Raw genomic sequence first — 26491 nt, forward strand, 5'->3', positions numbered from 1 at the left:
CTTTTAATAATGCAGTGTGTAATTAATTGCACGCTGGATATACTGTACTACTATATTGTACATATTGTAAATTATTTCTTCTTTGATATAATTTAGGATTAGTTAATTTTCTATATTTGTTATGCAGTACAACAACAAGTCAGACTCGTGATATTTGTAAATATACTTGTTCAATAAAGATGATTATGATTATTGATTAAAGCTTTATTTCTAAAATTGTGACCGGAAGCTATGTCTGTCGTCTGCGTCAGCTTGACGCTGCTACGTAGCGGACTGTGAGGGATCCTCTCCTGAGGTGTTTTGGTCCCAAAATGACAGCGAGGAAGTCTGGCTCACGTCTGGAGACGGAGATAGAGCGGTGCCGTTCAGAGTGCCTGTGGGATAAGATACCGGAGCTAGTGCGGCAGCTTTCGGCTAAACTAATATCCAATGGTAAGAAAGATGTGCGTTCATTCAGTGTGTTACTGGGCCTCCTCCCCGGTGTGAGCCTCGGTGTTTCCTGACAGAGTCAGCCGGTGCGGGGAGCTCCACAACACAGCGCCAGTTATCTAAGAAATGTCGAGAGGGAACCTTGTGTTTTTTCACCGTGGGTATTACCACTTTTGAGGCTGTTTTGGCGTGTATGTACTGAGATACTCTGATGATAAGACATGGCGAACTCACTCTATCTGTAGTTCCTCTCTGACAGCTCTCTCTCTCTCTCTCTCTCTCTCTCTCTCTCTCTCTCTCTCTCTCTCTCTCTCTCCCCTTCTCCTTTCACAAATCTGTCACAGGCGTTGTCTTTGTTTGACTTGTACTACAAGTTTCGCTCATCCTTGACATACAACAACAAACACATTGGTTCACCTCTTGGGCCACCACTATCTAATTTACCAATGGAGGGGCGAATTACAACACGTCTATTTACTGTAATTAAAAACAGCTTCTATTGGATTTTATTGACGCCGAATTTACCAGAACAATCTAGATCTTAATGATATGCATTAACATTTGCTCCATGATGCACACACGTTTGGCAAAGCAGCAGCACATTTTAAACGGTCAGATTTCTTACTGTGGTTTGGTGTAGCAGGTCGCGTCGTGACTGCTGCTTGTTATCTGTTAAAGTCTCTGCTGATGCTGAACGATTAAAATGAACAAATGCTGTCAGTCAAGGTCAGCAATCTGAAAGTGAAGCCATGTCCTATTTGTTATCTGTGTTTCATTATCATGCCTACTTGTTTCCTATAAATGTAGTTATGTATTACTATAGTTATGTAAAACATAAAAGGGATGGCAAGGAGAGATATACAACAGCAAATACAGAGTCGTGTATTCAACAAGTGATCAATAATGGAACACAGAGAAATTAAACTATAAGAGATCAAATGAATTGATTACTGAAAGCAAAGAGACAAAAATTAAACAAACAAAAAATCAGTTTTCATATTGTAGTTCCTCCTCTGCTGCTGGTGTGTATGCACTCCATCTTCCCACCGCTGCAAATAGCTGAGGAAAGGTTGGGTAATGCATTTCATTACCATAAAGACTGTGATCGATCTGCCGTGTGGCAGTGTAATGCAGTTATTAAAGGTAAGCTTCAGCAGCCAAACAGCAGTTGCAGAGACATTACTTCAGAAAGCAGAGGCCAAACATTAAAAGCTCTATCTCATTGGAGCTGAAAACAAAGGTGAAAGTGAGTAACTGTAGCCAGGGAAGTGATTAGAGGAATTTCTCTTGTTCCATTAAGTATATTCTGGATGACGTAAATTATTTCTGTGAGTGAAAGACCTTTGTCTTTAACTTTGACCAACTTTGACAATATTTCTGGCTTTATGTCCTGATCTTCATCTTTGGATTGAATAAATGTGGTTATTGTAATAGAATAAATATGAATAATTTAGTCTTCTTTCAGCCCATTTCTAAAGGCTCTGAGAAAAGCTGCTAGTATGGAATGTAATTTGACACATGAGAGGTGAGAGCTCTGGTCACTGACTGGGGTCAGAGACAGGATTACTGGTCGTTTCACCTTTAAACCTATAAGCACACACACAATTTAGAAGCTTGTTAAGGCTATACATAATTCTAGCTGGTATGTTAATAAGCACAGCAGAGGCAGTGTTTCATTGTCAGTTTTAGACCTCAGAAGTGATGTAGATTGATTGTGGATTTGTGGATCAGTGATCAACTACTCATATTGCCCTTATATTTAATTGTAGATTGGTTGATTTAAACTGTCCAGTTGGTACAAACCTGTTAAATGGCTCTGAACCAATAGGTTTGCTGTAGATCAGAACCCAATTAATAGCTCATTGCACAGATATCAGTATTGGAGAGTTTTTCAGCCAATTAATGACAGGAAATTGAAGTATAAAGATGCCAAAAATGTGTTGAAACAGTGTCTATTATCTATTCTAAGTCAGTTAAACAGAGTTTGTGTCAAATTCTTTTTCTACTGTAAAATGTTCTGTTCTATACATTTCTTAGTTGCTGTCACAAAAAATACACAAAAATTGTTCATTCATGTTATCATTATTAGATTTATTAAAACCCTCATGTATCAATATTTGTATCAGCCTCAGAAATCCTATATTGGTCGGTCTATACTGTAGATTTATAATTATTGTTCTTATCATATTCTGTGTGTGTGTGTGTGTGTGTGTGTGTGTGTGTGTGTGTGTGTAGATGACCTCGGGGAGCTGTTGTTGGGGGAATGCAAGCTTCAGACGTACCTTAAGGAGAATCCAATCAAGCCGGGAGCCAGTCCAAGGGGCCAGCGACCTAAACTGGTGGAGGTCAGGAAACACCTGACTGCTGCTCTGGACAGAGGAAACCTCAAGGTAACTACAGATGGAGGGATGACTGAAAAATGAACTGAATAACTGACTTGGTTTTGTCGACACTTTGTAAAGTATTCTTGAGATGATGTCGTTTATTATTTCACAAACTGATATCTGTTCCTATCAGATCATTTGGTGCCAAAAAACAGTAGCCCATGCAAGCTTTTCATAATCAAATCAGTTTTTGTTTTTACTATTTTGACCTTTCAAACGTGTGTGTCCTGTCCTCTAGGCTGACTACATCCAGGAAGCGAGCCTGCTCATGGCCAAACTCAGCTATGTGGAGGGAGAATACAGAGACGCTTTAGGTAGCCCACACACTCCCCATCTTTACTAATATTTTATATTTTTTTCAACTGTATGATTTTATTAATAAAAAAAGTACAGCTGATTGTATGTGTAAAATATTAGAGTATCAATCGAACTGTTCATTGATACGTAACTGATATATTGACAGGTCACTACAGTCGGGTGAACATGGACGACATGCAGCTGGGGGGAGCTCCTGTGTACAGGCTGTCTATGATAGCAGAGGCTTACGCTACTAAAGGTAGAAACACACAAACACACACAAAACCCAATCATCATTTTATGTTTCATGTCTTTCTTAACCTGACCTCACATGCCAGCAATCCTGTCTGCTCTAATCTTCTCTGCAGTACTGCTTTGCACCACATGGTGGCAGTACAGTGTCACTGCTGATCAACAGCGGTGGGATAAACAGCAATAACTAAGCAAACATGCCCTCATACACACATCAAACATCTCTGTTTGTCTTTAAATAATTAATATTTAGGTGGCATTATCCTTTATTATTGTCATTCTTCTATAGTTTGAGAGACAGAGTACAATTTCTCTGGCCAGTTGAACTCAACTAAATGCAACCAGTCATTTATGATTGATAAAATATCAATGTGCTGCCTATAAATGATTGATTATGTTTTGAATTGACCTAGTTTGCTTGATATTATCTACAATGGGTATAAACAAGATTAGAAATGTTAGAATAGAAGATGATCTTTCCACAGTGTACAAAAACGGCACAGACAATTATACCAAAAATATGAAACTCTGTATTTCTTCATCCTCGGTCACACTCTCTTTTCCTCCATCACCCTAATTGCTCTCTCTCCCTCTTTCTCCCTCAGGTCTGTGTCTAGAGAAAGTCCCAGCTGCCTCTCCATCTTTGTCCAATAAGAACACTGGCTCTCCTTCGTCCAATAGGAGCACAACGGATCGAGACCAGGAAATCATCACCTGCTATGAGAAATCTGGAGACATCGCTCTTCTCTACCTACAGGAGGCTGAGAAGGTGTGTGTGTGACTGTTTCAGTGCATTAAATTGACACAGTTGTCTGATAATTACTTAGTGCCGTGTTTGCCAAATATCTCATCAGTGTGTGTACTCCCATGTACTGTGCAATCCCTGTGGGCGTACGATGAGTTTTCTGCTGACAGTTTGCAAGTCTGACTAATGCATCACCGCCCATGATGGCCAACTGACAAACAAATCTCTTCCTCTTTATTTGAAGAATGTCTGTCAGGATGCATAGACTGAGCTGACTAGAATATACTGCATAAGTTATGTACAAATAAATAGTTTATGGAGCCTGTTTGAATCTTGTGAAATCTTACATTTATAAAAGGATATCAAGGACAGTATTTCCTGTGGGGAATTTATTGTCAAGAATTGTACACACAAGCACACATTTGATCAGTCTGAAGGCTGACAGTTCTCATCATAGCTCCAGCAATCTGAGATACATTACTGTTATTAATAATTAATAATTAATAAAAACGTAGCTGGTACACAGATGAAGACTGAGGTAAGCTTGTTATTTTTAGTTAATTCAGTCTGTATGCAGCAGCTGTGCATCAGACATGAAAACCAACCATATGCATTGCTATTTAAACATACTGCAACCACATTGACATAATCAACTGTCTTTTGGAAAAAAAAGACATTAATGCTGGTTAGGAGGATTTGAGGAAGTTTTATGTCACTTTTTGATTTCTTACTTTATCTCTGTATGTCTGTCTTTGCAGGCATTGTCAGCTGGAATTCAGAACCGCAGCCCAAAGCCCGGCCCAGCGGCCCAGGACCAGGAACTGGGCTATTTCCTGGAGATGGGCCTACAGAGAGCCCACGTCATTCACTTCAAGAATGGGTAAGAGAGAGCAAGTCAGTCTTCTGACTGGACTCCCACAAAAAAGCATTAAACAGCTGCAGCTCATTCAGAACGCCACAGCTCGAGTTTTAACCAGAACAAAGAGATCAGAGCACATTACTCCAGTTCTAAAGTCTTTACACTGGCTCCCAGTCAGCTATAGAATAGATTTTAAAGTTCTGCTACTGGTCTACAAATCACTGAATGGTTTAGGTCCAGAATACATGAATGACATGTTAGTAGAATATAAACCCAGTAGAGCTCTGAGATCTACTGACTCAGGTCAGATAGTTGAGCCCAGAGTTCAAACTAAACATGGTGAAGCAGCTTTTACACAACTGGAACAAACTACCAGCAGAACTGAAATCAGCCCCAACAGTGAACACTTTTAAATCCAGGTTAAAAACATTTCTCTTCTCCTGAGCTTATAATTGAGCTCTTTTAAAGCACTTTACATTTTAATCTTTCATTTGCACTCTTTGTCCTTTTAATGATTTTAAAGCTAATTTATTATTTTATGCTGCAATCATTTTATTTATGTCTTTCTATTTTTCTGTACTTTGTTTTTATTATGGGGGGTGGGGTGGGGTGGGGGGTTAATTGTATGTTTTAAGTTTCTCAAATTACATGTTTTTCTGTTTTATGTAAAGCACATTGAATTGCCATTGTGTATGAAATGCGCTATATAAATAAAACTGCCTTGCCTTGCCTTGCCTTGGTGATGGTGAGATACAGGCAGTGGATGAGGGAGAGAAACAAAAAGACATGGAGTGATCAGATAATCAAATGTCAGTCATAACCAAGCCACAAAAAGACCAAATTAAATAAAAAAACAATTATTTTTGTATATATGTCCACCTTTAAATATTGAACTGTTTTGAAGTTAAGAGCTGTGTGTGCAAACAGAAATCAGGAACAATTTTCTCCGTGGAGGACACTTTCCACCCACTTCACAGTTACAGTATGACAGAACTGCTAACACGTTGATAAAATCAGAAAAGTGTGAACACGTAAGTCATGTACAGAGTAGAGTTGTTGTATTTCATACAGCAGACATAGTTCCAGGGCCATATCAGCTCTTTGTGGGTTTTCCCCCAATAGAAGCTCATTGGGGTTTTCTTGTTTTGTTTTGTCTTTCTCAGTATCAGAGGTAGGAAGGAAAGAGAGGAAACTTAAAAATTCCCTAATCATTGTTATGGTGTCAGATAATCACACAGGAAGTGATGAATTTAGACTTTGAATTGAGTTCACCCACATCACATAACAACTTTTAAAAATCATTTGGAGCAGCCTGTATTCTAAATTTCCTAGCTCAGCCTGAGATATCTAAAATAAATACAAATAATGATCAAAGTCATCTTTGAAACTAGTACAAAGAAATGTGATAGTGATGCTACACACACCTTCTCATTCAAGTAAATGGGAAGTACTTTACACATGCTACAGACTCTGACATGGGTTTTTTTTTCTCCTGTTTCCTGTCTTAATTGCCATAGCAACCTGACACATGGCGTGGGGCGATTTCGAGAGATTCTTCGGGCTATTGAGACGAGAACCACCCAGAACCTGCGCATGGTGAGAGCTTACTTAAACATGATGGTGTTACCCCTCTAATGCCCAATTATTTAGATAATGTCTCAATCTGTAGAATGTTGATATTTCCAAGTTGTTAAAAAAAACAAAACAAAACCTTTTAAGGGCAAACCTAAATCTTAAAAAAACATTTATATAAACAATTTCTACCACTGTATAGACTATAATCTGGACTCTTTAGTCATCATGTACAAACAAGATCAAATATTAATCCTAAATACTGTATAATAGAAGCAAAGTAAGCCCCAAGTAAACAGACTGCGCTGTTGATGCCAGATTAGCTTTGCCAAATGTGTGTGTGTGTGTGTGTGTGTGTGTGTGTGTGTGTGCGCGTGTGTGTGTGTGCTTGTAGACCATTGCCAGACAGCTTGCAGAGATCTTGCTCAGAGGAATGTGCGAACAGAGTTACTGGTCTCCTCTGGAAGACCCGCCCACCGTGTCACCATTGGATGATCACACACGGCAAGGACACACTCACAGCAAGAACTACAGCCTAAGTCGACGCCCACGGATGTACTCGGGAGAGAAGTAAGTGATAATGTGTGTTTGTTGATGCTTCACTTGGAATAGAATGGAACATGGCCAACAAGGCTCCAAAAGTATGTCGTTGCCAGTGTACTTTCTCCATCTTCTCTCTGTCACCATATATTTTTTTCTTTTTCTCTTTCCAACTCCATCTTTTTGACTCTCCAATTTTTCCTCTCTCAGTCTGTTTTGTCCTCAGGAGAACACAGAAGAAGCTTTGCTGCTGCTCCTCATCAGTGAGTCCATGGTAAGAAGCAACACTCCACACTCAGTGGAAAATATTTCACATTAGGGCTTTGTGATATGACCAAAATCACATATCCTGATGTAGGTCATTTTATATCCCGATGAGGATACAGATAGATAGAGTACATTTTCTGTAAATTTAATCAATGAATAGTTTCTGGTCGATGTCCTTGTGTACTCTTCTTGGCATATTTCTCACAAAGCCTTTATTTCACTTACAGTAACAAAACAAGTGTAGTGTAGGAGTACCTTACCCTTTACAATCCCTCCTCTGCTCCGATGTGTGCTGCACACACAGGACTTGGCCCCGCCTGCAGTGAAACACAGAGAGCAGAGGAGAGGAGTGCCACCACAAACGACAGCAAAGAGAGAGACTCTCACAGAGCTGTAATGAAACAAGTGCACATATATTAGGTAAATTACATAAATAAACATAGTCTCTACTGCATTTTGCTGTCATTTATGGTCGTACTACTCTCCTCTGTACTCTGTGTTTCACCATGGGCACAGCGAGCAGAGGAGAGACAGTGAACCAGGTGAAACATTCAAGTTGACGACAGCTAACGCTTGTAATGTTACCGTAAGTGCGGTAAAAGCTTCATGTTTAAAAAGCTAAGAAGAGTAATGTATTAATGCAATTCATGCAAAAGATGGAAAGGCTCCAAATGATGAGAAATATTTTGGCATAAAGAGTGTAATTTGTGGCACAACTAAATAAACAATAGAGCAATATCATAACTCAATATTTATTGTCATGTTGCACAGCCCCATTTTTACACCCCTCTCTACAACAGTGGATCTTACTTTTAGTTTTGGAACTGAGAGTTGTTCCTATATTAATATCTTTTGATTGTGTGTTTTCCAGGCTAACCGTGATGCTGTCCTGAGCAGGATCCCTGAACACAATAACGATCGTATCATCAGCCTGCAGTCTGCCTCTGTGGTGTACGACCTGCTGACTATAGCTCTGGGCAGGAGAGGGCAGTATGAGATGCTGTCAGAGGTCAGTGTAACCTCAGTGGACTACATGGTCACAGTCATAGTTCTGAATACATAATAATGCAATAATAGCAACTGTGAAAAGTGATAAAGCTGTTGTACACCCACATGGAATTAATGTACACTTAAGTTCTTTATCACATCTATGTCCCTGAACAAATAAACGTTTTATTACAATCTAATCTGCTCTACAAGAAGATGAAGTTTACAGGTACTTTAATAACACTAATAAAATGTGACCTAATATCTCCAGTGTTTGGAGAGGGCTATGAAGTTTGCCTTTGAGGAGTTCCATCTTTGGTACCAGCTCGCCCTGTCGCTAATGGCAGCAGGGAAATCAGCCCGAGCCGTTAAAGTTCTTAAGGAGTGCATTCGTCTAAAGCCTGATGACCCCACCATCCCACTGCTGGCTGTTAAACTGTGTATCGGACCCCTGCACTGGGTAAGAGCCACCATGTAGCTTTAAACTGAAACACAGCTTGATGTGTGTCCATATACTTAAATCACAGATAGAGTTTTGGTGAGGTTGGCTTCTGTGCGTATACACTGTCAGATAAATCAGTTTTCTCTGGAAGTTATACCTTCACTTATATCCACATTTTCTCCATTCTCTCTATTTATGCATCTTTCTACTCAATCCAGTTGGATGAGGGGGAGTGCTTCGCAAAGGTGGTGGTTGACATGGGGGAGAAAGCTGCTGAGTTCAGAGCCAAAGGCTTCTTGGCTATTGGACTAGTTTACAGCCTCAAAGCCACTGATGGTAAGTGTGTATGTGTGTGTCTAACATTACAAGGCATATAATGATAATCCCTAATTGGGATCCTTTGTTGTTTCTCACTTAGAAAGAATTAACATTAAAACTTGAGAGTTGTGTTAAAGTAGAAGATTTTTTAAGCTTGTCCAACCTAGTGTGAATGATCTCTATCCAATGTTCTTGCATACAGATACATCAAGACTTGAATGACTCTCTTAAATATAATTTTATTATTCACTGATTGTTGTGCCTCTTGTACTAATACAAAGTGTAGCTGACTGCATTCTATCTGTGTCTTTTTGTCTCTGCCTCTCTGCGCCTCTTCAGCATCATTGCGAAGCACACAGGAGGAGTACCAGAGGAAAGCTTTGGGAGCCTTCCAGAGGTTGGGACTGAGCCATCCTGCTCTCTGTTTTCTCTTTTACACCCATCTTTCCCTCAGAACTGATTGTCACAGCACAAACTCCTTTTCTGCAGTCTAACAAAATAAGTAATGTTTTAAAGTTACCACCCTACCAGGCTATTCATTTGGCCTTACGTCTGGCTGTGCAGCTTGTCATCTGTGCACACAGTATTTAACTTGGCACTAATTTCTGTCCTCAGGCAACTTTCCCTCTATAAACATGTTCCAATAGTGATGGTTATATTAGAACAAGACTGTAATGCACATACTTTCAACATAAGAACTGTTTGTGTACATGCGGTTGTACTTTATCACATGGTAAATATGTCCTGTCATGCTGTTTTCATTGATATGATATTATAGTTGTTACTTGTGTCTCAATGTTTAAATATCCTCTGGTTACTATTACTTTTCTTTTATGGGGTTTGATAGTGCAATTTCTCATACAGGACTCTTTTTTTGTTATTCAGCTTGTCTGATCATAAACCCTCTCTTTCTCTGTCTCTCTGTAGAGCTCAGAGTCTGTCTCCTACTGACCATCTAGCAGCCTTTTACTTGGCATTGCAGCTGGCTGTGTCCAGACAGGTAACACAACATATAATCACCATAATCACTACACACATGTTAAAACCACGGAAGCTTGAGGTGTGAATACCAGATGGTGAAAGTCAGCAACTATCGAGGAATTATACATCTGTCACTTTCACATGGTACTTTTTATCCCAACTGTAGTGAAAACCTGTAGTTTTTTGTATATGTGTGTGTTTGTATTTGTGTGTGTAGATTCCCGAGGCACTAGGCTATGTCCGACAGGCGTTGCAGCTTCAAGGGGATGATGTTCACTCCCTTCATCTGCTGGCCCTGCTGCTCTCGGCACAGAAACACTACCACGACGGTCTCAATATTATAGAGATGGCCTTGTCTGAGTACCCCGAGAACTTCAAGTAAGGCACAACAAACATTAACAACAACACTTGATTTTGTCTGTTTCACTGCATTGAGATCAGCTGACCGTGTGTGTGTGTGTGTTATTGTATTCTAGTCTGCTGTATACAAAGGTGAAGTTGGAGACAATGTGCCGAGGCCCAGAGGAAGCTCTGCTTACCTGTAAACACATGCTGCAGATATGGAAGAGCTTTTACAACCTCACCAACCCCAGGTACACACACACACACACACACACACACACACACACACACACACACACACACACACACACACAAACACACACACTCCCCAAATGCAAATACCAACCCGGATGTTTGTGTTGGTTTAATCTTAATCCATCATTAGTTTATGTAAAAAGCTCTTAGTAACTACTTGCTAGATTTACTGAATCTGATTGCACTTTTGAAACTTGAGGAATGTCTTAGCTAGTAAAGACTTAAGTAAATCGGTTGCTAGGAAACATCCACTGTCCAAAGAGAAATATGTTTTTCACCATTAAAAGTGTTCATGCAGTTTAGAATTAGGGGGATATCCAATTATACTAACCTAATTAATGCTATTAAATTGTTTAGTCTCATGTTATTGGATTAACTTTTGTTATTCAATTTATACTGATTATTACGCAACATTTGGGTGTTTTATAATAACATTTAAACAGGTACATTATTAAGCTTAGTCCTGTATGATCGTTTGTTCAGTTAGCTATGCAGTCTATCTATCCACTCCTTGTGTGGTGTCACCTGTGTTCATGTACTTATGTGTAAATCTCCACTTGCTTACTGGTTCTCGCCTTAAATGTAATTTTAACATGTGCACCTATAAACATGAAATGTCCATTAATGTCCATTATATAGCTTACACAAGTGTGATGTGGAAACATGAAGCCTCCAGTGCACATAAACAGACAACTGACTTTACAGTGAAGTAAATCTTGATTTTTCAAAAATGTCAAATAAACCCTAACATTCTGGATTATTCTATAAGGAGGGGAAAAGTAGCAGTAATCTTAAGGGTTTCAATGAGGTGAATACATGTATTGGTGTAAAAGACATATCAGATGTAAATGATTATGCCACACAGAGTATCTTAATATATTGTAAAACATGTCTGGAGGGGATCTTTAATCTAATACTGTTCATACAGATTGTAAGAAAACAAAAGGGTAATAAAGAAACAATGTAATGCTATTATGTCTCTCTTTTGGCAACCATGTTTGCTTTGCAACCCGAGCAATACAAAAACAATCGAGCACAGGAATTGTTTTGTCTGCATGTGTGTGTATCTGTGCCCGTGTGTACATACGTGTGTGTGTGTGTGTGTGTTTCTGTGGCAGCGATTCGGGGCGTGGCAGCAGTTTGTTGGATAGAGCCATAGCAGACAGAAGACAGCTCAATGCCATGACTCTGCCTGACTTCAGTGACCCTGATACTGGTAGGCACACATACACACACTCATGTACAAGGTTTCCAGCCCCACCTACTCCTCAGGGACCCTCAGCACCCATCCAGTGAGACTACTCCAGTTGTGCTAATCTTTTTTCAGTAAACATACGTTCACACACTGATTATTTTCTCTCATGTACCATGTGTTTTTTTTAAGGAAAGTCACTTATTGTCAATGATGTTTAAGGGCATCAAAAGAGAGAGATTGCTTTCTCTTTATTCTTTCCATTTGGAGCCAGTCTTTTTGGTAACTACAGGTATCAGAGCAAAATGTACCTACCTGCCCTAATTTGCCTTCTCTTGTGTTTAGTGATTTCTGGTCCAACACTGTTTCAGCAACCCTTGTTTTTCTATCTTGATTTAGTTTGTCTGATTTGACAGGTTGTTCCATTACTGTATCTATCAGTTACTATGTTATTAAGCATTACAGTCACAAAAGATGGACAACAAGCGACTTATGTTTCTTTCCTTTCTTTATTCCTTGATTAATGTCACTTATTTGTGTTTTCCTGTTTTTCTGTTGTTGTTGTTTTTTTAGTCTCAGGTTCTTCCTCTTCTTACTCTGGTTCTGAACCCATCTCTCCGTCCACCATATCCACCTTCTCCTCCCTGTTCTACCCTTCCTCCCCACCACCCCCCTACTCCCCTCCCTCCCCTGTCTTCACCTTTCATCCTCCTCCTCTCCCTCCTCCCAAAAACCCTTCCTCCCACCCTCCTTCCCCTCCTACCCTTTCTCCTCCTCCTTCTCCTGCTGCACCCACCAAGACCAGGACTCACTCCTTTTGCAGCCACGTCACTCGGCGCCAGCTCTCCTCCAATTGTAATCTGCCACTGTGTCCACTCGGCCTATAGCATGGTGTGGAGAGTGACCTAAAAGAACACGATGAGTTTATGGGAGATTGGTTTATTTTCTTAACTTGGATGTTATATAAAGAGAGGGTTAGGGTTACCCATTCCTGGCATACATGCTTCTCTGTTGCCCCGTGCAGTATGATGATAAATATTTTTATTCACTGGCAGTATCAAAACCTTTCATAATAGAGTCAAAACTGAAAAACAAACCCATTCACTTGCTGAGCAACTTCGTTTAGAAGTAGGAATTTTTTAGCTTTAAACTCTTTAGTCCTAACCACAACAGAAGTTATCTCAAGGACCTTTTTACATGGAGCAGGTCTAGACTGAACTCTTTATTTACAGAGAGCCAACATGCCCCCACTGAGCAGCATTTGGAGGAAACCTTGAGCTCTTCTGCCTTCTGGTTGGATTGAGAGAGAGACACAGAGAAGCATAGCAACAACAACAATAATAACAATAACAGCAAGTTGTTGCCTTGAGTACAGCCTTTACTTCCTGTGGAAATTGTGACAAAGTGATACAACGCTGAGCTGCGTTGGAGTTACCAATGATCTGTCAATTCCAGAATCCCACATTAACGGTTTCTGTAGTGGCTCAGTTTCCCTTTAACATGTTTTTACATTAGGTGCATAATTGTAGTGTCAGTCAATGTGAAACACAAGCAGTAAAGCCCACCGTGTTATTGTCTTATCATAGGACTGGGAGCGTCTGTTGTTAGGACAACCTGTCAGTGGATGGTGTGTGTGAAGTTTCATAGCTTCTGTCTCTGATTGTGTCTCGAGTACAAGTTCAGTACCTCAGTGTGTGAGTCTGCTGGACCAGTCAGAGCCTTCAGTCTTTTGAATCACTTGTAAAAAATTAAAGTTCCATTTGAGACCAGGATTATCAAATACTACCTCACAGATCATGGTAGTGCAGCCAAGACTGTCTGTAACTTTTGCTTGAATAGTAGCTAGAAGTTACAGCTCTTAGTTTAATATTTAGCTAGATTTTAAACTAATGGAAAAGAGCTATAAAGTCTGTGAAGTGACTTATTAGTGTGGGTTTACAGCAGTATTTGTGCAAATGTTGGTAAATATTTGCCAAACAAAGCTACTGGTCATATCAGATCAAGTCAGCAACACCAAAACCTTCTCGAGTGTATAGAACTGAGTTGAATTGAGAGTTTGTGAGTTTTATATCTTATGAATTCTACTTTTTTATTGTAAGAGGAAGAATCTGCCAGGGACACGTGGATCATTCTTGTAATTTTCTTATTACTCAGCAAGTAAGACGAGCAACGAGCTGATGTCCCAAAAACTCAATATGACCAACCAGATTGTAGCCGAGGTGAATCGTGAAGTTTGAATGGTGGTTTAAACCTCACAAGCATGTTTCAAACTACGCTCACTAACCTTTATGTGATGAGTTTTGGATGTGCTTCGTAGTCACACATAAGTAGATCATGCAGTCTTTTAAATCTGTGCATGTACACGTGTATAAACTGGTGCTTTGGTTGTGGATCAGAGTGCACTTGTGCTGCAGTGGCTTTTCTGACTTACTCAGGTGAACGTGCACCTGTGACCCCTGCTCACTTCAACAACACTTCAAATAATCACTCACAATGCAGCCAGAATTTAGAGATCAATGAGGATCCTTTTTTTTTCTTCTTAAAACAAATAATTTTTCACTTAATAATGCATCACTGTCTCCTCAGATCTATCTCCCCGTCTCTCGGCCATTTGTCTCTTGTTATTTGTCCTACTTTGCATCTTCCTCTCTCTCTTTCTCTCGGTCTCTCTTTGTGTCTGAGGTTTTTTCACTTCAGCCAACTTTCATTTGTCTTGATTCCCAGTTCCAACCTTATGTTGTCTTTCCTTGTTGCCATCTATTCCACTAATGATGTTTGCACTGAATAATAACGGTTGTTATTCAGTTAAATAATTTAGCTCCTTTCTTTCTTTTTTTTTTTGTTTCTTCTCCAGAACATGATTTTTCTCAGCCAGCTGGAGAACAGTTACATTGTTTAAATTTGTGATTACAAGTCCAGCAAAACTGTGAATAATACTGAAAATAACTGGACTGTTTCTCAGTGTAATTAATAGATAAATCAGTCTAGTTTAAGCTCCATATCCAATGTTTGGTGTTACTGAGGCTGCTCATGAAAATCAAAGAAACTGCGCATCTCATTAGGTATAATGTACAAAATGATGAACCTCTCACATATTTCTTCTTTATTGAGCCTTATGGTATTTATTTTCCATAAATATGCAGATTGTAGGCACTTATTTAAACAGATTTAGTTGGTATAAAAAGTGGAAGTGGAAGCATCCTGTCTCTTTTGATGTGGTCTAAGAATAAATTCTCCTTGTGCTCTACACTTCTTCTTTTGGGAATCTTATGTTCTTCTTTTTTTAATCATAAGGCTTTTGGATATCTATCTTCTTTCTCAGTCTTCTTCTTCTCTGTCACTCATTAACGATCGTCTTTCTTTTTTTTTCCTCCTTATCCCTTCGTTTTTTTCAAGGCGGCCTTCAGGACGCCACTGTTGGTTTTTCCTCCATGTTTTCTGTTTGTAAGTAGCCATCTAACCTCCATCTGATCTTACTTCTTTTTTTTTTTTCTCCATCCATTGCTCCGTCCATCCATCGGGTCCCTGTCGGCCTGCTTTTCTCCCGACGAGGTTCGGATATATGTACGATATCTGGGCGATCAAGAAAATATGTACATACATCCTTTGCTTTTACTTGAAGTCGGCAAGCCAGTTACCAGGAGAATTGTACCAAATTTTTCTTGCTGGTTGTTCATGATTTAAAGGAATACAGTGACTTGATGGTGATGAACACACAGGAATACACGCGCATTGCATTTTGTCTCATAAGAAATGATCACAGAAAGCCACAAAACAGAATACTGCTGGGGTAATATTGTTCAATCAGTGATACATATAGCAGCTTTCTTATGGCCCATTACACTGATCGTAGTGAGATCTGTTCAATTGCTTTATAACAAAAGAAAAAGTGGTGATAATGCTGCATTTTCCTGCACAGTGGGAGGTAAAAGGCAGAGGAAACACTTCCAACATCTTTCTCAGTGAACGGAGGAGAGATAATGTGACACCAGAAAGGCAGACGAGAAGCTGCTTCCTGCATGTGACACTGATCATCTGAGATGTGCGGTCATAATATTGACATTTGACACACAATTGATCTCAATTTTCTTGCTGCCGTCATAATTAGTTAGCCATGATAGATTGATATGTAACAAGCCATTGTGGAATGCTTGTACAGGAGAATTAAATAAATGCATGTGTTTTTAAGATTTAGTCTAAGATCTAGTTTACCTACATTTATACAAACATTCAAGCATATTGTACATACTCTATGAATATAAGATTAACTGTCAATCATTTGGCAACTGTAGGAATGTGCATTATACATACTGGAAATTCCCACTAACCAGCTTACGGTGTGGTGATTAGCTGCATTCATTTCTATAAGTCAGTGTATTCCTTTAATTCAGTCAGCAGCTTGCGTGCATGTGTTGCTGTGTGAATCGTCAACAATTTAAGAACAAGTCACAATTTTTAGATGTCACCGATGTCACCTTGAGGGATTGACTCGCATATTGTTAGGGGCACAAAATGGCAAAAGTGAAAGCAATCCATATGAAAATGCCACTTCTCTACCTCTCTCTCTCTCTGTCTGAGTAATGGCTGACTATTCAGCAGAGTCACGCTTTCTCTCTTAGTGTTAAAGAGATGCACCTCAGTGTTTATGTGAGGATTGTAATGTAGAAAGAAAACAGAGGATGTATGGAAAGTGAAAATGCAGCTGAAACATCTGTAAGTGTAATTCATTTAGGAATTTTCAACTTGAATGCCTTGTATGTGCTGTAATGGATTGAGCTGCTGCAGTTACATTACTCTTTACAAAGTGCCCTTCAAAGCAGGCTACTCAACTTTAAATGCGTGTGTGTGTGTGTGTAGGAGAGAGAGAGAGAGAGAGAGAGAGAGAGAGAGAGAGGGAGAGAGACATTATCCTCTTGTCATTTTCCTAAATCCACTTATAAGCAACACACACTCTTCTTCCTCTCTTGCTCGCTCGCTCGCTCGCTCGCGCACACACACACACACACACACACACACATATATACACACACACAAAGCTTGAATATTCAAATCTTTTCTCTTTAGCTCACGTATCTTATACACATGGGCCATTTTCTGTTCCTTAATACACACACACACACACACACACACACACACACACACACACACACACACACACACACACACACACATTACTGTTACATCAATGTAGAGGAAGGAGAGAGAGTATTTGGGGGTTTAGACCACGCCATGGGAAACCAGACTAATTATGAAAAGAGGACAGGAAATCTTTTTATTAGAGTAAAGATTTTATTCCAGCTTGCTGTAACCTCCAGTCACTTTTAATGGTAGTATGTAATACGTAGGATATAGAAAGCGTATCCTCAGGTTATCTAATCTGTGTAGGTTGTAACTAAGGAGACATAATTAAGTCTAGCACAGCCTTTAGCCCAGTTATTATTGTTTACTCATCTTCTTAAGAAAGTGCTGCTATGTGCAAAAATGCTAATTATAATAGAGAGAGAAAATCTTTTTTTCATTTCACAGCATTTGAGCATCAGAAGAAAACATATATATATATATAGATATATATTCTTTAATATTAATCACAATTAAATTTGCACACACAGAACAGATCATAGTGGATTAAAAAAATAATGATTATTTGTTATTAACAGAACCTTTACAAGCAGTTTTACTGAGTATTTATATTATGCCAATGAACTTCATACATCTTGAACATTGCCATTGTTTGAATCCAGCGTTTCAGTCAGAATATGATGAAAATATGGGGGGAAATGCACTACTTTAAAGAGATATTACACCTAAATTTTATCCTTAGAGTATACAGCACTTGCCCCTTAAAGGTGCTTCTAAAAACTTCAGCTTCTCTTCTGTCCATCTGTACACTCAGCATGTTCTAAACACTCTTTATATTGGAAAATGTGGCTAAACAGTCTGAAGTCTCTGGCGGCATACCACATTTAGCCGTGGTTTGGCTAAACAATGAGAGTTTGGACCATGCTGAGCATATGGAGGAACAGCAGAGAAGAGGATTATGCTTCAAGGGTGGTTTGAAGTTTCTTTGAGGAAGTTTTGGTCATTATTTAGTTATACGCAAGACATTACGTTGACGGATATGAAAAATTGTGGAAAACAAGAAGGGAGTTGATACAATGTTTTGCTTTCACAGACCTGCAGTGTGCATCTGCAGCTCCAGCACAATGGCCATTTTGCGTCCCCTCAACAACCCGAATGTCATTTCAACGAGACCAAATCAGAGCGACACCTCTTTCAATCACTAATCAGCAGAGTGCAGAGTGATGCAGTGTTCATGCATGGTGGTGCAGAGATTAATTCATGTTAACCTGGTTAATCCAGGGTCATAACTCTGTGTGTGGAATGGTGTGGACTGATTAAAGGCTTTAACGCAGGAACAGAATACTCAACGCCATGGTGCGCCGACAGTCTCGAGCTTTTTATTTCACCCAGACATCACTGATGTCACTCACAGGTTCTTCTTTTTCTCACTGAAGTTGAAGTCAGTGAGTGAAATTATCTGCTGTGGTGTTTGGTTGGAATAAAAACGAGCACTGTGGCACATGGCTGCATAACGCTGCTTCAGTGATAAGACCGTCTCTTACCTCCAGGAGACGCTGCGTAGGCCTGACTGTTTGTTTCTGCTCCTTTCAGGTTCAGTGCACGCTACATCTATAGCAGCCAGTCGTGTGGAGCAGGCTCTGTCTGAGATAGCCTCCTCCCTGCAGAGCAGCGCCCCCAAACATGGACCCCTGCATCCCTGGATGACCCTGGCTCAGATCTGGCTGCACGCAGGTATGAGTGCTCACATCAAATGCACATATCAGTATCAGTCAGACTCTATATATATATATATATATATATATATATATATATATATATATATATATATATATATATATATATATATATATATATATATATATATATATATATATATATATATATATATATATATATATATATATATATATATATAGTATCACAGCTTCACAGCTGATTGACAAGCTGATAATAAGACAGAACAATTGTAGACCAAAGATAACATAAAGAAAAGGAACAAAAACAATAAAGGAACAAAAATGAACAAATTACAAAGAAAAATTGAGGCCCATACACGCAAGAGAAAATAAGTAAAAACAAACCTGAAAAAAGTTACGTAAATAAGAAAAATAAAAGGTCAAATTGAATATGAAGATAAAAAGTATAATAACAAAAAATGTAAAACATCAGCACAAATCAAATAAAAATAGAATAAAAAAAGACTAAACAATTCTTCCAGGTTGAACAGGAAGTTTTGAGTTATCTTTTAAACATTTTGACACTTTTGCTTTATTTTTGTGATCTTTAACAGGTTGTAGAGAGGGGGAATATACATGGTATTTCCTGTCTGCAGCCACCATTTTGATTCTGATGCTACTTAAGAAGAGAATTTATTTTTATTTTAATTTTTGTGAAAAAAAATGTGAGCATTACCTTCATGTGATTCTGTGGTTTTGATAAGCATCACCTCCAGGCAGCTGCAAGCCACATGTTGGTAACGCAGTTGAAAACCTTACAAAAACTCACCTGCTACATGCCCAAACTTCATCTAGACTTTTTCCTGTCTCAGCTTGAAATATCTGCTGTGTATCTGCTAAAATGTTTGCTGGTAGTAACTAAAAAGTTTTGTAATGAATACTACTGTTATTCCTAAACCACCAAATACCCAAATGTAACATCCTGATGAACCGGTCAGCTGTCATTTATGGTTATTGTGTAACTTGTTTTGTCTCCTCTCATTGTGACACACATGATCTTCCTCCTAGTCATAGTTGGATGTTCTCTCATTAGCTTGCAGGAGCAGTTTGACAGGATTTTACATGCACACCAGATTTTATTTCCTTTAGAGTCCGCTTAAGACCTGATTCTCATTTCTGCGTGGACAGCAGTAGATGCAAACATAAGCAGACTGAATGAAGAGTGTACATAAACAGATGCAGACACTTTGCACATACACACACACACACACACACACACACACACACAAACATAGACGGAGGTTGTTTGTGCTTGTGTTTATCTATCCAGCTGCTTCCTGTCAGAGGGGGTCATTTCCAGCTCGGCGACGCAGCTAATGTAATCATCCAATCACAGGACAGACAGGCAGACAGTTCGAACTCGTTTCCTCTCTCCATCTCAGTCTCTCTGTGTATCATTCTGTCTTCATCACAGCAACACACTGGATGCATTAATTGACCTTATTATAGATAATCTTTGAGGATGAACATCTTATTTGTGTTATTAGAGGAAAGACATTTGAAAACAGTTGTGCTCTTCTCTACTCTTTCTTTTCTTCTTTTGCACTTTTAAATGATTTCTCCATCAGTCATGCTTTCTGTTTGCTGCTCTTAAATCATTTTAATTAAACTCAAATGACAAAAGAAAGCATGGGATGATAGCTGAGATGGAGCAACAATTACAGGAAATGCAGCCTTACATTTATCAGATAGAAGCTGCCAGTCACTGACGTTATCTCAATTGTTTACAGCAAAAACTGCATATTTTAATAATACAAAAAGGAAAACCTGTTGCACTGGTTTACTTTGTTCATCTCAGAGTCAAACACTAACATTCTGGCTTATCCATGTCTCTCCTGCAGCTGAGGTGTACATTGGCATGTCCAAGCCCGCCGAGGCCTCTGCCTGCACGCAGGAGGCCTCCAACCTCTTCCCCACATCCCACAATGTGCTGTACATGAAGGGCCAGATAGCAGAGCTGAGGGGCAACATAGACGAGGCCAAGCGCTGGTATGAGGAAGCCCTGTCCATCAACCCGACGCACGTCAAGACCATGCAGAGACTGGTAACTCACAAAAACACTGATGATCTCCTTCTTGCTCTGTCCTTGTGTTTTGTCTCCTGGGAACATTACAGATCTTCTATCTGCCTGCAGTGTCTGCAGCGCCTGAGGCTTTGTGTGTTTTTTTTCCTGTATTTAGCCATAATCCTGTGAGACCATCCTGTTAGACTTTCTGTAGAGACGGAAGAGTGTCTATTTCCCTCTCTCTTTCTATACACTCCTCTATGTCTCTCAAACTGGCTCTCTGCCACTGTTTGCACATCCACTTGAAGGCGTCACCATTAACCAGGACTGTCCTGCCCCAGTTAGTGTGTAGAAGTGACTTTTAAAACCCTCAGTCACAGTGCTGAATTTCCAAATGCATAAATAAAAGTGCACATACAAAACTACAAAATAAGTAGTATATTTTAAACCACTAGTCTATCCCCACATTCATTTAACATTAAGAAATGCAGTGTGGGAGAGAATTGAATTCATATAGAAATAGACAAAGTGGTCCAGTCAAAAAGGATGTAGCCCAAGCCAATAATGCAGCTCATGACACATAGAGCATATTGGTAATGTTTCACTGAGTCAATGCTGCAGTACAGTATATATTATTTAGCAAGAAATACAAAAAGAAATGAGGGAAATGTGAGCTGTAATAACTTAGTAATTCCCATGAAGTTAGTTTCTAGTGTCTGAAAGTGAATTTGAATGCACAGGAATACACAAACATATTATTAACAGTCTTCTTTTTCTCCGCAGGGTCTGATTCTCCACCAGCTGCAGCGCTACAGTCTGTCTGAAAAAGTCCTGAGGGATGCTGTTCAGGTCAACAGGTAGGTGTGTGTGTGTGTGTGTGTTTGTGCCAGTTTAATGTTTTTTTTGTCATTATTGTACATTTAATTGTAATATTTCCTCCTTTTGCTTCTCCTCTTTTATTTACTTTCTTGTTTCCTCCTTTCCTTTCCTCACCTCTCGTTTTTTCTCTTCTTCTTCCTCCCCTCCTTTCCTCTTCTAATTTCCTCCCTACTCCACTTATTTCACCTCTCCTCTACTTTCTTTCCATCTCGTCTCTCTCACTCCCCATCTTATCTGCTTTCCTGTCCTTGCTTATTTTTTTTTCTCTTTCCTCTCCTCCCCACCCTTTTTCTGTCCTCTTCATTCACCTCTCCTCTCTTCTCTCTCTCTATCCTCAGTACGGCTCATGATGTGTGGAACAGCCTGGGAGAGGTGTTGCAGGCTCAGGGCAACGCTGCCGCTGCCACAGAGTGTTTCCTCACTGCCTTGGAGCTGGAGGCCAGCAGCCCCATTCTGCCGTTCACCATCATACCCAGAGCACTATGAGACACACACTCACTCATTCACACACACACACACACACACACAAATATAGCCTAAGTACTGTAGCACAGTGGCACGAATGATGGACCTGCAAGCTGCACACACCCCATACACACACACACAGCATGTCTGCATGCCACTTGCACAACGTTGAACTGCCATACCCTCAGACACACACTCACACACACTATATACAAATACATATGATACAAATAAACATACATTCATGCTTCACCATGACCACCCGCCCAACCTTCCCACAATTCTTTGCTGTGCCCCCAACCTCATAATGATGCTGCAGCTGAAGTTGAAATGATGCACCCTCAGCATGTCTGTTGCCATTATGCTGTGTGAGTGTGTGTATGTGCTCGCGTGTGTTGAGCTGCACTTTTCGTGTGCCTGTTTTGTGTCCGTGCATGTACACCCATAGCTGTGTATGTGTGCCAACATGTGGCCTGTGCATACTTGTGTCTACTCGTATGTGATTTGTAGAAAGATGTGTGTGTTTTGTCCCATTTTAATGATGTAAATAAGATCCAATTTAAGTTACTGCTCTGGTAATGGTTTACATTTTGTTTACATGTTACATTGTTTAGTCCAAAAACTCACTCAAACACACACACACACTCACGCATGCACGCACAGTTTATTTTCACTGAGGGTAAATCTAGCAAGATAATGATTGTGGGCAGGTAAATGGTTTTCTTTAGAAGCCAAACAGTACTGATGATCTTCATTCAGTCAAACAAAAACCTCACACACACACACACACACACACACACACACACACACACACGTTCACTTGTTGCTGTTTATATAGAGAGGATCACGGTTACTGTACGGCTGCCTCAGGACGGCCAGTTCCTAGGAATCTACTGGAGCACTGACAGACATGATCAACAGATTACTGAAAAATAAATAAATTTGTAAAGTCTAAATGCCAAAACGTGGGCTGCATTTACACACACACACACACACACACACACACACACATAGGAGACAGCTTTTTCTGGAGTTTTAAATTAAAGCACATTTTATCTTCCATGTAAAGCCTTGACAAGCTCTTTTGTGTTTTATATTTCCATGACATTCTAGACTTATACAAAGTCTTTCAATGTATATATTATTCAATTTCCCCTTAGGAATCATTTAAAGTTAAAGGAATAACTTTATTTTCTTATTTGCCAAGAGTTAGAGAGGAAGATATTACTACAAGCTACAGCCAGCAGCTAGTTAGCTTAGCTTAGCACAAAGGCGGGAGTAAGGGGGAAACTAGCCCAATTCTGTACAAAGGTAAAAAAAAGATACACTTTGTAGCTAAGTAATGTTAATTTATACTAAAAACCTAAAAGAAATAAATACAACAGACTGGTCAAACAAACACAATAAAATGTGTTAAGTAGTGACTTTACAGCTGCTAGTAGGCAACAGCTTTTGTTATCTTCAGATCCATGCTAGTTGTGTCCCCCTAGCCTTTATGCTAGGCTAAGCTAACTAGCTGCTGGCTGTAGCTTCATATTTTGCATCCAGGCGATTTTCTGTTCTCTTGCCAAGAAAGCGAATAAGCATATTTCATTAAATGTTATAACGTTAAAACAAATCCCATTTGCATATTAATAAACGCACATTTTAAATTCCCTCTCTGAAGCATGAGCAGCAGTAGCCAAACAAACAAGTGCCACTGACAAAAACTTGGAACAGAAACACAATAATTTTGAGTTTCATGTAAAATGATGGAACTCCTCTGTATTATTCATACTAAAAACTGTAATTATGGACAAGAGTAAAACCAGACTTCCTATTGTGTGTAAATGCAACCACAGTGATTGAGTTGTCTTTATGTCCTGTCACAGTCATGTTAAATACTAGATGAATATAGTTATTTTCTTTTTTGAGTATATAAATACAAAATGATTTATTGTTGTATATTTGATTGTTCCATGTGTATTATTATTATTATTATTTTAGAAAGTAAATTATAATTCTATTTTCTGGAAAGCGATGTCACAGAGACACTGTAGGAGGAATGAGAGGTGGATGTGAGCTCAACTGGTGAGTCCTTTGTGCTGTAAATGAATGCCTGAAATTAGGAAGATGATGATGATGATGATGATGAGGATAATAAAAGCAGACAAAATCAAGCATATATTACTCATGTGTTTGTTCTTTTCAACATATAAACCTTTGTTTCAGCCATCATACAGTATTTGTTTTAGTGTAAGCTTGTGTGTGTGTGTGTGTGTGTGTGTGTGCGCTGTTCCCCCTGGCCATGACCTCAGGGCCAGAGGTGTGTGTTACTTTCTCAGGTGTGTCGTCCTTTGTGTGTGTGTTTTATCAGAGGATTACAGCGCTGACAGGCTTTATCCCGGAGTGTCAGGAAGCCACTGATCAGTCTCTCTCACACACACACACACACACTAGACACCACAGCCCCCCCACTACTGAGTTCCCTGCTGGATTCTTGGGTATCAGTGACAGTCAGTCTCTTTTAAAGGTCATGGCCTAGTCCCAGACATGTACTCTTCATGGGGGCCAATATTGGTATTTGATTACAAAGTGATCATACAGCTTGTGAGTATTAAGCTCAGGACACCTGTTTAAAATGCACTGAACTCCAGTTGGATTTTAAATCACTGATAGTGTCCTTCACTATATTTATTTTATGAGACTTTACAGGGAAATGTTTGTACTCTTTGCTAATCTGTTTTATATTGCTTTATATTTTAAAGACTGCATTAGATAAACTCAACTGAATATTTATGTATAATTTTATTATTTATATTCATTCTTCTACATCGTGTCTCTGCTTTTATTTTAGCTCAACGTGCATGACTAAGATTATTTCAACCTGTGGACACAAACTATATCACTCTGGAAGCAGGAAAATCTTTAAAACTTGTAATACAAGGTGTTGACACAACAGTGACAATATGATGCAGACCTACAGTTACAATTAAGTAATTGATTAAAGTAAGTAATTGATGAATTGCTTCCCAAAAAATCAATTGGAAACTATTTTAATAACTGATAAATGATTCAAATAAAAACAGACACTTTTCTTTACACTGAATATCTTTAGATTTTGGTGCATCACAGACGAATAAAACTTTTTTTATGAATAATAATAATAAACATAAATCCTTTATCCAGCTTTCTATAATAAACTATAGTGTATTATTTGCCCACTGGACACCTCCAGAGCCCTGCTGTCAGTGATTATAGTAGATGTTTAATATTCACAAACTGAATAAAAAGGGAATATTTCTATTTTATCTATGTAAACAACACCAAGACACACACCAGGGGTTTTAAAGGGTGAGTGTGAAGGCTGATGTTGTATTATTTATTAGTTAAAACTTTGACTTTTTCATGTCGGCAGAGTCAACGTTGCCTCTCAAATAACATTTTATGGTGGACACAGTAAAGTTTTCTGTTGAAATCCATCAGTTTATACTCTGTGCAGCTGTAGGTTTTATGATTTTCTGTCAAATGATGTTCTTACATGAGTGGAGAATTAAACAGTTGATTCTCATGAAGTATGAGGAAACAGTTTTAGAAGAGAGAGAATGAAGTACTAAGTATAACGTTATGTCCAACACTAACACACACTCCATTCTTCTGGCTGTCAGGTGATAAACTGAAATATTTATGTGGGTGAAAGCTGGAGCGTGGAGTGAGGGATTGTGTGTGTGTATGTGTGTGTGTGTGTATATGAACCCACAAGAGAGGAAGAAAGTGTGTTGCTAATAAGTGGATTTAAGGAAATGACTATAGGGTGTTGTCCCTCTCTTACTTTCACACACACACACATTTAAAGTTGAGTAGCCTGGTTTGAAGGGCACTTTGTAAAGAGTAATGTATTAAATGCGGCAGTATGAGCCAGCATAAGTAAGCGTGTCAATCTAGTGCAGTCACAGTGTGTAAATTGAGACGAGTTTGAGGCAAATGTGAGAACGAATCTTCTGGATTGGAAAGCTTGTTAATAACGTTGGAGTGGCAGCTCGCTACAGCAAGCAGTGAGCTGCAAGATGTATTAATATGCCTCAGACGGTTACGTAACTACAACTGTGTGTGTGTGTGTGTGTGTGTGTGTGTGATACATGGATAAATCTAACACCTCCCACACTTCCCCATCTCTCTTTCCTCTCTATTTGTCTGTCTCTAAATGAATACAACAATTATAACCACCAAGTGATGTTTTATATATTGTGGCATCAGTGTAAGAAGCAGCTGTATAAATACATGCTGCTGTTTTCCTGCTTGTGACGTACCTCTCTAGTAAACAGTCTTTGTTAGAGCTAAAACATCCATAAAAAAATCAGCTTTTGGATGACAGGGAGGTGAGGAGAGATTATATGGTCTTAAAATGCACTGTGAATCCGTTTTAATGTCTTTTCATCCCTCGCTCTCTTCCTCTCCCTCCAAGTCCTGGGTTTCTATTATT

At 39.2% G+C, this 26491-nt stretch overlaps 1 protein-coding gene across 2 annotated transcripts; it reads left to right on the forward strand.

Annotated features, from left to right (window-relative positions):
- Positions 1 to 293: 293 nt before the first annotated feature.
- Positions 294 to 24169, forward strand: ttc7b (tetratricopeptide repeat domain 7B). 2 transcript variants are annotated; one of them, XM_053335463.1, is made up of 23 exons: positions 294 to 432; positions 2665 to 2819; positions 3052 to 3127; positions 3277 to 3369; positions 3968 to 4131; positions 4866 to 4987; positions 6484 to 6562; positions 6933 to 7108; positions 7289 to 7352; positions 8217 to 8354; positions 8604 to 8792; positions 8993 to 9110; positions 9432 to 9489; positions 10020 to 10092; positions 10291 to 10451; positions 10550 to 10666; positions 11789 to 11886; positions 12436 to 12717; positions 15259 to 15306; positions 18535 to 18675; positions 20522 to 20724; positions 21469 to 21542; positions 21903 to 24169. In XM_053335463.1, the coding sequence occupies exons 1-23, from the start codon at positions 312 to 314 to the stop codon at positions 22048 to 22050; spliced, it is 2898 nt and encodes a 965-aa protein (XP_053191438.1). In that variant the 5' UTR covers positions 294 to 311; the 3' UTR covers positions 22051 to 24169. The 2 variants fall into 2 exon arrangements, with proteins under 2 accessions (XP_053191438.1, XP_053191437.1); XM_053335462.1 differs by lacking the exons at positions 12436 to 12717; positions 15259 to 15306.
- Positions 24170 to 26491: the final 2322 nt, after the last annotated feature.

Source organism: Scomber japonicus, chromosome 16, assembly GCF_027409825.1.
Source record: "Scomber japonicus isolate fScoJap1 chromosome 16, fScoJap1.pri, whole genome shotgun sequence".
Classification (NCBI taxonomy): domain Eukaryota; kingdom Metazoa; phylum Chordata; class Actinopteri; order Scombriformes; family Scombridae; genus Scomber; species Scomber japonicus.